The sequence below is a fragment of the Aotus nancymaae genome, unplaced genomic scaffold, assembly GCF_030222135.1.
Source record: "Aotus nancymaae isolate 86718 unplaced genomic scaffold, 86718_ANA_hifiasm-v0.15.2.pri h1tg000022l_1, whole genome shotgun sequence".
NCBI classification, from domain to species: Eukaryota; Metazoa; Chordata; class Mammalia; order Primates; family Aotidae; genus Aotus; species Aotus nancymaae.
This window is the reverse complement of record NW_026988435.1, coordinates 37,049,890-37,062,516: the sequence shown is the minus strand read 5'-3', so window position 1 is coordinate 37,062,516 and position 12,627 is coordinate 37,049,890. Positions and strand designations below refer to the sequence as shown.

Here is a 12,627-nt window from a genome sequence, read left to right as displayed (position 1 = left end):
AGTGCGGGAAAACATGTTCTGAAAATGTGTGGTTTATCAGGCAGCAGTCACACAAGTTTACAACCACAATCCACACAAGGGGTGTGATGCCCAAACCCCTCTAAACTTACTTTTGGATGATCACAATGACAATCCTCCCAGAAGGAACACAATTTCAGACAATAAAGATGCCTGCAGGTAGGCCAGGTGCGGTGGCTCATGCCTGTATTCCCAGCACTTTGGGAGGCCGAAGTGGGCGGATCTTCTGAGGTCAGTAGTTCAAGACCAGCCTGGCCAACATGGTGAACCCCCATCTCTACTAAAAATACAAAAATTAGCCAGGAATGGTGGTGCACACCTGTAATCCCAGCTACTCAAGAGCTGAGGCAGAATTGCTTGAACCCAGGAGGTGGAGGTTGCAGGGAGCCAAGATTTCACACTGCACTCTAGCCTGAGTGACAGAGGAAAAAAAAAAAAAGATGCCCACAGGTGAAGTTCAAGGAACATTTAGTTCACAGTCAAAAATCAGAATACATATGAGAAACAAGGTAAGTTTAGCAAGAGCTGGCAGAAACAACAGATAAAACAATAAGACCCATAACTTCAGGCTATGGGTTATATAACTATCTATATCTATATCTATATCTATTTGTTTGTTGTTTTAAGACAAGGTCTGCTCTGTTGCCCAGGCTAGAGTGCAGTAGCATGATCATAGCTCACTGCAGCCTTGAACTCCTGGGTTCAAACAATCCTCCCACCTCAGGTATGAACCACCACACCCAGCCAATTTTTTTTTGTATAGACAGGGTCTCACTCTGTTGCCCAGGGTGGTCTTGAACTCAAACTATCCTCCTGCCTCCACTTCCCAAAGCACTGGGATTACAGGAGAGAGCCACTGAACCCGGTCAGGAATATCTATATTTAAATGTGTTAAGAAATAAATGAGAAGCACTAACATTTGAGCAAAAAACAAGATACAAGAAAGAAACCACCATAGCTGGGTGTGGTGGCACGCACCTGTGGTCCCAGCTATTTGGGATGCTGAAGTGGGAGGATCACTTGAGCCCAGGAGGTCCAGGCTTCAGTGATTGTGCCACTGCACTCCAGCAGCCTGGGTGACAGAGCAAGACCCTGTCTCAAAAAGAAGGAAGAAAAGAAGGAAGGAAGGGAGGGAGGGAGGGAGGGAGGAGGGAGGGAAAAAAGGAAGGAAACCAGCAGACAGGAGAAAATAAATAGAACTTCTGGCAATGGGAAATGATATAATGTAAATTAAAAACTCAGTGGATGGCCAGGAGAGGTGGCTCATGCTTGTAATCCCAGCACTCTGGGAGGTCGAGGTGGGCGAATCACCTGAGACCAGGAGCTTGAGACCAGCCTGAACAACATGGCAAAACCCCATCTCTGCTAAAAATATAAAAACTATCCAGTCATGGTGGCGTATGCCTGTAATCCCAGCTACTCAGGAGGCTGAGGCAGGAGAATCGCTTGAACCCAGGAGATGGAGGTTGCAATGAGCCGAGATCGCACCACTGTGCTCCAGCCTAGGTGATAGAGTGAGACTACTTCTCAAATAATAAATAAATAAATAAATAAATAAACTCAGTGGATGGATGAAACAGATGAGAAGCAGCTAGATGGAAGTGAGGGTGCTATTGGCTGGAGAGGAGGAGAGTTCATGCTTTTCCTTGTCCTCCTCCAGGCTGGTGGCCGAGGCTCAGCCGGGGGAGGCCAGAGTCCAGCCTGAGGGCGGCTACCTCAGACAGGCCTTCACACTGCACGTGGGCCTGGATCCACTCCAGCCGGTCGGAGTTCTCCTTCTCCCGCACCCCTTCGTTCACCTGGGAGCAGAGCTCTTCCGCCTTCTCCAGGGCGTGCTTCAAGTGGCTGTGGTCCGGGTGGTTTTCAGGGGTGTTCTCCAGGATCTACACAGGAAAACAAAAGCAACCACTTCCTTTCAGGCAATGTGGGTGCACTTGTGATCTGGAGTCCTGCAGGACCAGGCCCAGTGGGGCAGGGCACCGTCCTTTCATGAACGGTGCCCATTTGAGCAACCGCAGCTCTGAGCACCCACATGGCAATCACGTGGCAGATGACAGCCACTCCTTATTGGCTCCAGTGGGTGGCCCTGCAGAGCAGTGGATTGTCCCACCTCTGAGGCCTCAGCCCAGCCGCACACCCTGAATGTCCAGGGCAAGCTGTGTGATCTGTCCTGCAAAACGCTAACATCATAGGGTGGACCCTGAGCCACACACGCAGACTCACAGGATCACAGCATGTACCTATAACCATGGAGCCAGGGGGGCCCTTACAATTTCTCTTTGAAAACATTCACCCTGTTTCACAGAAGAATAAACTAGTTCCCGAGACCAGGAGCAGAGCCCAGCCGTCCTAGCCCAGTTCCACGCTGCTTTCCCACCTGTCCACCCACCTGGGGGAACTTAAAATACAGTTCTGGCATCTGATGTGCAGAATGTGCCATCAACCCACTGATGAGGGTCAAACAGCCAACAGGTGCCCTTGGGGGGCAGGGCAGGGACAGCACAGTCTTTGCTTAGCACACAGCCTGGGGCATAGGGGGAGTGGTGGCTGCAGCAAAGGTGAGGGCACCCACACAGAGAATGGCTCTATTCTGGGTCCACGCACCTCTGGAACCACATGCAGACGGGTGCATCGGAGCAAGAGTGCAATTTTCTAAGCAGACCATTCGAGGTGGGGGTTAAGAGTGCCAGCTCTGGAGCTGGACCTCCTGAATTTAAATCCCTGCCCCGCCACAGACCAGCCATGAGTTGGGCTGCTCACATAAATGTTCTTTGTTTTTGTTTTTGTTGTTTTTGTTTTTTTGAGATGGAATTTTCATCTCATTGCTCAGGCTGGAGTGCAGTGGTACAATCTTGGCTCACTGCAACCTCTACCTGCTGGGTTCAAGCAATTCTCCTGCCTCAGCCTCCTGAATAGCAGGGATTACAGGCACCCACCGCCACGCCCAGCTAATTTTTGTATTTTTAGTAGAGACAGGTTTCACCACGTTGACCAGGCTGGTCTCGAACTCCTGACCTCAGGTGATCCACCTGCCTCGGCCTCCCAAAGTGCTGGGATTACAGGCGTGAGCCACTGCACCCGGTCATAAATCTTCTTTTTTGTCTTGCTCTGTCGCCCAGGCAGGAGTGCAGTGGCACAATCTTGGCTCACTGCAATCTCTGCCTCCCAGGTTCAAGCAATCCTCCTGCCGCAGCTTCCTGAGTAGCTGGGACGTCTCTACTAAAAATACAAAAATTAGCCATCACGCCTGGCAGCTAACTTTAGTAGAGATGGGGGTTTTGCCATGTTGGCCAGGCTGATCTCAAACTCCTGGCCTCAAGTGATCTGCCCACCTCAGCCTCCCAAAGTGCTGGGATTAGAAGCATGAGCCACCACGCCTGGCCCACATAAACGTTCTGAGTCTCAGGTTCCTCCCATGAGAATTGGGGAGGTTAATAGCCTCCTTTATAAGGTTGTGTGGAGGACTAAGTGACTTGATACACATGGACCTCTTGGCAAAGCACCTGGTCCTTAGAAAGTGCTTAATAAGCAGGAGTGATTACCATCAGATCCGCAAAGAACTTGAAAACAGTCACCACCCTGTGCTGGAGAATGAAGAAAGATCCTAAGCCACCTTTGAAATATACCAGGAGAATGCTGAGGTGCTGAAGTCATATTTGCCCAGGACTTGTCCACATACAAATAATGTAAATGGCCCAGACGCTGAATAATATCTCATCCCAAAGGTATACCGTGCTTTAAAGTCCTAAGTAGCTGCTCAAATGGAGAAAAATATGAAGTTTTCTATGTCCTGTGTGTCCACAAATCAATTCCAAGCAACAACCCCAACCTCTGGGCCAATCCTGACTGTACCTTAGAATCCATTTGGAAAATCTGAAGCCTCATCCATGACTAAATCAAAATCCCTGGGGGTGAAATTCAGGCTTAGGGATTTTCTAGAGCTTTCCAGATGTTCTAATATGCAGCCAAGTCTGAGAATCACTACTCTAGGCTAGGAACCCACCCAGCTGCCTTGAGTAAATTCATTTGTTTTGTTTAGTTTCAAAATCCAAACAGTGTTATCAATTTTTCTAATTATAAAATATTAGACAATGTACAAAATTTAGAAAATTCAAAAAGTTATGAAGAACCTAAAAATCACCCATAATCTCCCCATCTGAAGAGAACTTCTGTCTAGGTGTTAATTAATATACTCTGCCTAGATACATACAAACATACACAATTTTTGAAAAATAAAAATTGCTTTGGGAGGCCAAGGCGGGAGGATCACCTGAGGTCAGGAGTTTGAGACCAACCCGGCCAACATGGTGAAACTCCATCTCTACTAAAAATACACAATTTAGTCAAGCGTGGTGGCTGACACCTTTAGTCTCTGCTACTCAGGAGGCTGAGGCAGGAGAATCTCTTAAACCCAGGAGGTGGACACTGCAGTGAGCCAAGATCATGCCACTGCACTCCAGACTGGGTAGAGTGAGACTCTGTCTCAAAAAAATGAAAAAATAAAAAGTGGATCATACTACTATTTTGTACACCGTACTATTTCACACATTGCTTTATAGTACAAAGTTCCAAATCCATTTCATACATACTATCATTTTTTAGGGTTTTATAATATATCATTATTGGGGCAGACCCAAGTAAGGGGCACCTCATTGGACACAATGCATTTAAATAGTTCCCTTACCATAAAACTTCATGTTGTTTCCAACTTTTCAATATTTCTCAAATTAATTCCTTAGAATAAATTCCTAGAGATGGAATTGCTGAGCCAAAGAGAAATTATAGTTGGATCTATACATCACCTTCCAAAAAAAGGCTGTATCAATTTAACTTCCATCCAGATCCTTGCCAACACTGGGGAACTACAATCTTTTCAACATACGCCCATCTGGCAAGATGCATCGAAGTGTCAATATATGCCCATTTGGCAAATCAAAGTATTTTCTTCTTTTGTTATATATTTTCGTTTATTGCCTGTGAGTTTGAACTTTTTATACATTTAGTTCATAAGTGTTCTCAATGATAAAGTTAACATTTGTATACTGCCTAGTGTAAGCCACTTTGCATATGTGAACTCAGCTAATTCTCACATCACTATGCAGTAGGTACTACCAGTATCCCTATTTTACAGACTAGAAACTGAGGCTCAGAGAGGTTATGGAACTTATAGCACACAGCGGTAAATACCAAGATTCAAATCCAGTCAGCCCAGCTCCAGGCTATGTGCACTTCACTGCTATTCTACACTGCCTCTCAGCAACTTCTATATTCTATCTTTTTTTTTTGAGACAGAGTTTCACTCTGTCACCCAGGCTCGAGTGCAATGGCTCAATCATAGCTCACTGCAGCCTGACCTTCCAGACTCAAGTGATTCTCCCACCTCAACCTCCTGACACATGCCACCATGACTGGCTAATTTTTTTATTTTTATTTTTTGTAGAGATGGGGTTTCACCATGTGGCCCAGGCTGGTTTTCAACTCTTGGGCTCAAGCAATCCTTCTGCCTCAGCCCCGCAAAGTGCCGGGATTACAGACGTGAGCCGTCGTGCCTGGCCTTTGCCTGTTTTTCTATTAGAGTATTTGTGGTTGTGGTAAGGGTGCTTGATATAGCTACAGATACCTACTTACATTTTAGTACCTATGCATGTACCGTTAAAAGTGTTTACCCAGTTTATGCCTGTCATTTGTCTTTTTCTTTTCTTTTCTTTCTGTCACCGAGGTTGGAGTGCAGTGGCATGATCACAGCTCACTACAGCCCCGAACTCCTGGGCTCAAGGATCTTCCTGCCTCAGCCTCTGGAGTAGCTAGGACCACATATACATCCCACCATGCGTGGCTGAGTTTTTAATAAATGTTGTAGAGATGAGGGGTCTCACTATGTTTCTCAGGCTGGTCTTGCACTCCTGGCCTCAAGCGATCCTCCCACACCTTGGCCTCCCAAAGTGCTGGGATTACAGGCATGTGTTACCATACCCAGCTTGTCATTTGTCTTTAAACTTTGCTCATTATATTTTGTTGTGAGAAATTTTTAAGAAAAATTTTTATGCAAATAACATAGTAATATATCCTTGGTATGCAAGATTCAATCACTACAGAAATATGTACAGCAAATGTAAAAATTTCCTTCATTTCCCTACCCCTGAGGTAACCACTGCCAACAGACTGAAGGGCATTCCTTTAGATGCCTTTTATATATTTAATAGTGAAACTCTGTCTCAAAGCATGTAAAGCTTTTCCCCTCTTTTTGCAAAATACATCATACCGTAGAATTGTTTAGTGAGTTTAGTGTTGCTTTTTTCACATAACAGCATTTTCTCAGTGTCCTTCCATGCTAATACACACGGTAGAATTTGCCCTGTACCTTTTTAAATATTCTCATAGTACAGATCTACCATATTTATTTAACTATTCCCATTAATAAACATCTAGGTTGTTTCCAGAATAAAAGTTAGGGTTTTTTGTTTTTGTTTTTTTTTTTTTTGGAGACAGAGTCCTACTCTGTTACCCAGGCTGGAGTGCTGAAATGTGATCTCAGCTCATTGCAACCTCTGCTTCCTGGGTTCAAGATATTCTCCTGTCTCAGCCTCCCGAGTAGCTGGGATTACAGGTATGCACCGTGTAAAGAACATGGCTGTGCTGCAGCCAGGCAGACATAGGCTGAAGTAAACATCCTGCATGACTCAGCAGGATTAGAGTGCAAGTGCACAGTCCTATGCATTATATAATCACAGCTTTGTAGCCATAACATGGGAGGCTCATCACCTGGCTCCAAGCCACTATTATGTGTGAGGTGTATAAAGGCAACACGGACACTGTGAAAAAGCTGCTGAATAAAGCCATGTCCCATCTACCTGCTGTCTTCCGAGTGTTCTTCCAGCTCCCTGCCCTATGTCCACACATTCCCCTTGGACCTCAGCTGGGGCTCGATCCTGACACACCATTACTCCCGGCTAATTTTTTCCATGTTTTTAGTACAGACAGGGTCTCAGCATGTTGGCCAGGCTGGTCTTGAACGCCTGACCTCAAGTGATCCACCTGTCTCAGTCTCCCAAAGTGCTGGGATTACAGGTGTGAGCCACCAAACTCAGCCGAAAGTTTGGGTATTTTTTAGGTTTCTGTGATCTAAATCCTTTAAGTTTCTGTCTTTGAGATCATGCTAAGAATTTTTCCACATCAGTATCATAAAAATATTTAGTCTTAGTACTTTGGTGGATTTCATATGTATCTCATAGATGACCACTTTTCAATTCTCTTCTTAGTTCAGCTGGTTTTCAGTTCATTCTTCTGGGTGCTCTGGAAGTAATCAATAGTGCTTCTGCAAATAATGATAGTTCTTTTTTTTCCCCTCTTTTTAATATTTGTGCTGTTCAGTCCTTTTCTTCTTTTAGTTTTTCTCCCATTGGCTAGATCTAGAACATTTATTTTAAAAGCTTGTTTTCCACTTCAATTTGCAATTAAACATTGGGAGAAAAAAGAGAAGTACTGAGTTAATTAAATAGTAACTGTGGTGTTGGAAGAGAGAAAACAGTAGGTTGAAAGCTTATTTCAGAGCTAATTATTTAATTCAGTCAAAGATCCACAGTGTATTTTGTGGAGTTGAGCTGGGGCTGGAAAGAGGAGATGGCTTATGTGGGAGGGAGATTTGTCACATGTAAGAAGACAGAGCAAATAAGGAAACACAATAAGGATACTGAGAGCCAGGCTCTTCACAGAGTAGGGAGTTACAAATGCAGAAAGGGGAAGGCTGGAATAGATTCTGCAGTACTAGATTAGAATAAGAGGTATTGGTGTGAATTCATGAGTTCTAATATACATGGATAGATAGATCTAGAAATAAATATAAATATATGTGTATACATTGGCATATGTAAATATGTGTGCATGAAAAGACATTCATATATTTCCCAGCTCTGCCACAGAGAGGAACACAAAGCAAAAACACCCCAGCAGCAATGAGCACACCAGTGCCCACATCTGAGTTTCTAAATACCATTCTCTATTAAAAGGAACCAGATCTAAAACCTCTTTCCAGGAGCTACACTCCCTGCGGTTTTATAAGCATAGGCTCAGAGGACAACTAAGTCTGTTCACTTGTTTTACAGGTGGAGACACTGAAACCCTAATTTGGTTCATTTTTTTTCTTTTGGTATTGGCTTTCTGAAAGTGACAGGAGAAGAACAGTCATCTAATATCAGCACAGTGTCTGATATGGTTTGGCTGTGTCTCCACCCAAATCTCATCTTGAATTGTAGTTCCCATAATTCCCACATGTCGTGGGAGAGACCAGGTGGAGATAACTGAATCATTGGAGTGGTTCCCCCCATCCTGTTATTGTGATAGTGAATGAGTTTTCACAAGATCCTCTGGGGGTTTCCCTCTTCGCTGGGCTCTCATTCTTCTTCCTGCCATCATGTGAAGAAGGATGTGTTTGCTTCCCCTTCCATCATGATTGTAAGTTTCCTTACAATCAGGCATCCCCAGCCATGTGGAACCGAGTCAATTAAACCTCTTTCCTTACTAATTACCCAGTCTTGGGCAGTCCTTTATAGCAGTGTGAGAATGGACTAATAGTGTCTCACAATGGCCTTCTGAAGACAGGTTGTGGGCATTATGTTTCTCTTTCCTGCTAAGAAAATCAAGGCCTAGAGGCACTGGGTCTGTCTTTGAGAAAGAATTGGCCAGGCGCGGTGGCTCACACCTGTAATTCTGTAATCCCAGTACTTTGAGAGGCTGAGGCGGGCAGATCACCTGAGGTTGGGAGTTTGAGACCAGCTCGACCAACATGGAGAAACCCTGTCTCTACTAAAAATATAAAATTAGCCAGGTGTGGTGGCGCATGCCTGTAATCCCAACTATTTGGGAGACTGAGGCAGGAGAATGGCTTGAACCCGGGAGGTGGAGGTTGCAGTGAGCCAAGATTGTGCTATTGCACTCCAGCCTGAGCGACAAGAGCAAAACCTCATCTTAAAAAAAAAAAAAAGAAAGAAAGAATCAAGGGAGAAAGGCACCGACCACAGACTGTTTCTGTGATTCCATGTTATTTTCTTTTAGAAAAAAATAAAAATAAAAAAGTTAAGGACTAAGGGCTCATTTCCTGACTTACAAGGTAGAAGTCACTTGGTGCTTGGTCACACATCTGAAGACTGTGCAGTATTAGCTCTCGTGGGTTTTTTGTTTTTGTTCTTATTTTTTGAGACGGAGTCTTGCTCTGTCGCCCAGGCTGGAGTGCAGTGGCACAATCTCAGCTCACTGCAATCTCTGCCTCCTGGGTTCAAGAGATTCTCCTGCCTCAGCCTCCTGCATAGCTTGGACTACAGGTGCATGCCACCATGCTCGGCTAATTTTTTGTATTTTTAATAGAGAGGGGGTTTCACCATGTGAGCCAGAATGGTCTCGATCTCCTGACCTCGCGATCCAACCGCCTCAGCCTCCCAAAGTGCTGTTTTTTGTTTGTTTGTTTTTAGAGAGAGACAGGGTCTCGTTATGCTGCCCAGGCTGAGCTTAAACTCCTGGGCTCAAGCAATCGGCCCACCTTGGCCTCCCAAGTGTTGGGATTACAGGCGTGAGCCACCGTGCTCGGCCAGCTTTTTGTGTAGTAAACCAGCTTTTGTTTCTGAGTTACCAGGCAGACCTCTGACGACACCTTGTTGTCTTGAGCTTTCTACACGACAGCTACCAGGTATGTTCGCCGGGAAACATGGCCCACCCCCTCCAATGTAGAGACAGCATTCCCCTGCTTGAAAAGGCAAGATAAGATGGGTACTTACATTTTTAATGATCAGTGGGTATCTTGTTACCCGTTGCATAGGCTTCAGTATAAAACTGGAGAGTGGCATCCCTTTACACCGAGGGTCCATTGCCAATCTCTGAAATAAGAGATGTTTTTAAATGTACTTAAGAAACTCGCAAAATCCAGTTAGTGACATCAATGCTAACGTCAGTGAGGACTCCCCACCCGTTATCTCATTTATCTGGACGACAACTGAGAGACCTAGGGTTGGAAAGGCCCAACTAGTTACCCTGTCCAGGATGACACACTTTCCAGATGGAGAATGGAGCTCCATTCTCCAGATGTGACTCAGCCAGCAGGGTGAAGCCCTGCACTCCGGACCCAGCATACCTTCCACAGGATGTGTGGTTCCTTACGCACAGAGATGAGATTCTGGCTTTACAGAGAATATTTCGTCTGGATGTCTGCAAAAACTTTATAACATTCCCAGGAACAAGAGTCACAAGACTGTACAGTTAGAGGAAAAATTCTCCTTACATCCTAGAGCTGCTGGAAGGGCTGAATCTCATTGTCTATTTTCGGGTGGAGTCTGCACGTGGAGCCTCTGGGAGTCCCAGGTAGGGCGGAAAGAGAGAAGCTGAGACATCAGGGGTCAAGACTCCAGTCTCAGGGTCTTGTGACTTTGCTGTCAAAGTCTGTGATCCAGTTTAATGCCTTAGAAACGGGCAGCTGCATTGACTGGAGCCCTGAGACCTGATAACTGTCAGCACCGGGACCTGTTCCAGCTGTTGACACCATCATTCCAGGAACACGTCACAGCTGGCAATGACGTGCCACATTCCTGCTGGGATGAGGCGGGGAGAGATGAAGAGGAGAGGGGCGGGGAGGGATGAGGAGGCCCCTGCCCTGGGCTGGCGTCAGCACTTCCCTGAAGTTCAAGTGCATCCAACAGTGAACTCATCTTGCCCGGGCCCAGGAAGAACCCAGCCCTTGGCTGAAACCCCAGGCAGTCCATGGCGCCCAGCAGCCCAGCATCTGCTCTCCCATCTCCATCCACCCAAGGCCTCCTTCTTAGCAATCTTTCTCCCCTGGAATGGCCTCAGAGTGCCTGGTGCCTTGGCTGGCAAGTCTAGGCATTTGATGCTGAGAAACACCACGAGGGGCAGAAACAAGTCCACGTGAGGCCCTGACCAAGAAGGAGCCATGCTGTACCTCACCACGGTGATTCCACAAGCACCACTCTAGGGCAGGTAAGTGTGGCCTGTCCCCAAAATGCATGAGACCCAAAGATATGCCCGTTGTTATTATTTTGCTGTTTACTCATCAAAAGGCACCTGTTTCATAGAAGGAATTTTATGCTCTTCCTACTTTTGTTCTCCAGGAGAGATGGGGGCTGTTTGAATGGCCCAGCATGGCCAGCAGAGACTCACCCTGGCCAAGGCCAAGTCCCAGAGCTGCAGGTCTTCCAGGAGCATCCGCATTATCTCCCCAAACATCCCTTGGTGGACACCCTACTCTCCAGATGCCTGCTACCCCCAAGGAAGAGGTCCTGACATCCCACACTCTCACGGGCTGCCTAGGGCTGGAGCCCATCAAGCAGAACCAACTGGGAAAGGAATGAAGGGGCCACCGGGAATCCTGGCCATTCCCTCTGCAGGTGAAGGGCAGAGACCCGCAAAGAACTGAAGATGTGGCGATTAAACACAAGAGGAAATCTGAGACCTGCCTGGGCCTTGCAAATGAAATGAGATTTAAACATGCATCCAAATAACACCACTAGTATCTAGAAAACAGATCCCTTGAAGACGCTTCAAAGCTTCCGAGCCCAGGGCTCGCCCGTCCTTGCCAAGCCCACCCCATTGGTGACAGCCACACTTGCCAGGGAGTGCCAGTCCCCTAAGGGTCAGGCAAGACCCCAGACCCTGTTGGCCTCGAGCAGGAATGATCGCCACTCTGGGGCCCAGTCTCTGCACAGTCTGGACCCTTACTTTGACGAACTCCTTGAAGTCTGGGGCCTCGTCTGTCTTCTGCTGGATCAGGGCAGCCCCGTTGAGCTGGCGGCTGCAGAAGCGGATGTAGGGCTGCATGTGCGGCAGCTGGGCGCTCAGGATGTCACCAATCATCTTCACGGGCATCTTCTCCCCGGACATCTTCTTGCGGACTCTCAGCGCTCTGCACGGAAACACGGGAGGTGAGCCCCCCGCCTTCACGCTGCCTGACAGCACCACGGCACACTTCTAGGTTGCACAGAAACAGAATGTGTGTGAGGGGCACAGACTCAAGGGCCACTACAGGATCTATGTGGGAGACAAGGAATGGAGAAAGAAATGAGTCTACGGCTACAGAGAGGGAGCACCAGGGCATTTTTCTTTGCAGAGTGGCTGTTTGCTACAATTTTTGTTTTCTTGTGTAGAAATATGCAGTTTTTTCTTTAACAACCCAGACGGGTCCCCTGTGTCAATGTCTCACTATGCAGATTATTGGTGGTGAAAGCCCCTGGCTGATGTGGCCTGAGCACCCACCCTATTTCCAGGAGGCACTTCTGCACAACAGAAATTGCTACTGCCAAAGGATGGGAAGGTGGTTTTGGACTAAAAACATAATGAAGATGGCAAGACAACTGCCTTGGCAAAATAATCCCACTAGATTCGGCAAAAGCCAGGTATAAATGACCGTTTGAACTATTTCTGTCATTCACTGCTTCATTGCTGGAGCTAAGTTAATTGAATTAAGAGGAGTTCAGAAAAGAGGTCTATTACTATGATAATGGGCCAATGAACCAAAAAAAAATAATAATGTATATCCTGGAATCCAGGAGAGGTGATGCTAGGACTGGGAAGCATTTGTTCTGGGGTCTGCCTGCAGTGTGAGTGCTCAGA

At 46.4% G+C, this 12,627-nt stretch overlaps 1 protein-coding gene across 5 annotated transcripts in view; it reads right to left on the bottom strand.

Annotated features, from left to right (window-relative positions):
• Window positions 1-12,627, bottom strand: part of ITSN1 (intersectin 1) — a 247,056-nt gene that overhangs the window by 19,391 nt on the left and 215,038 nt on the right. For all 5 annotated transcript variants that reach the window (XM_064380114.1, XM_064380116.1, XM_064380117.1 and 2 more), the window contains 3 exons: window positions 11,737-11,920; window positions 9,786-9,884; window positions 1,734-1,901 (listed from right to left, as the gene is read on the bottom strand). In XM_064380114.1, the coding sequence (XP_064236184.1) occupies window positions 1,734-1,901; window positions 9,786-9,884; window positions 11,737-11,920 (451 nt within the window). The remainder of the gene's footprint in view (window positions 1-1,733; window positions 1,902-9,785; window positions 9,885-11,736; window positions 11,921-12,627) is intronic.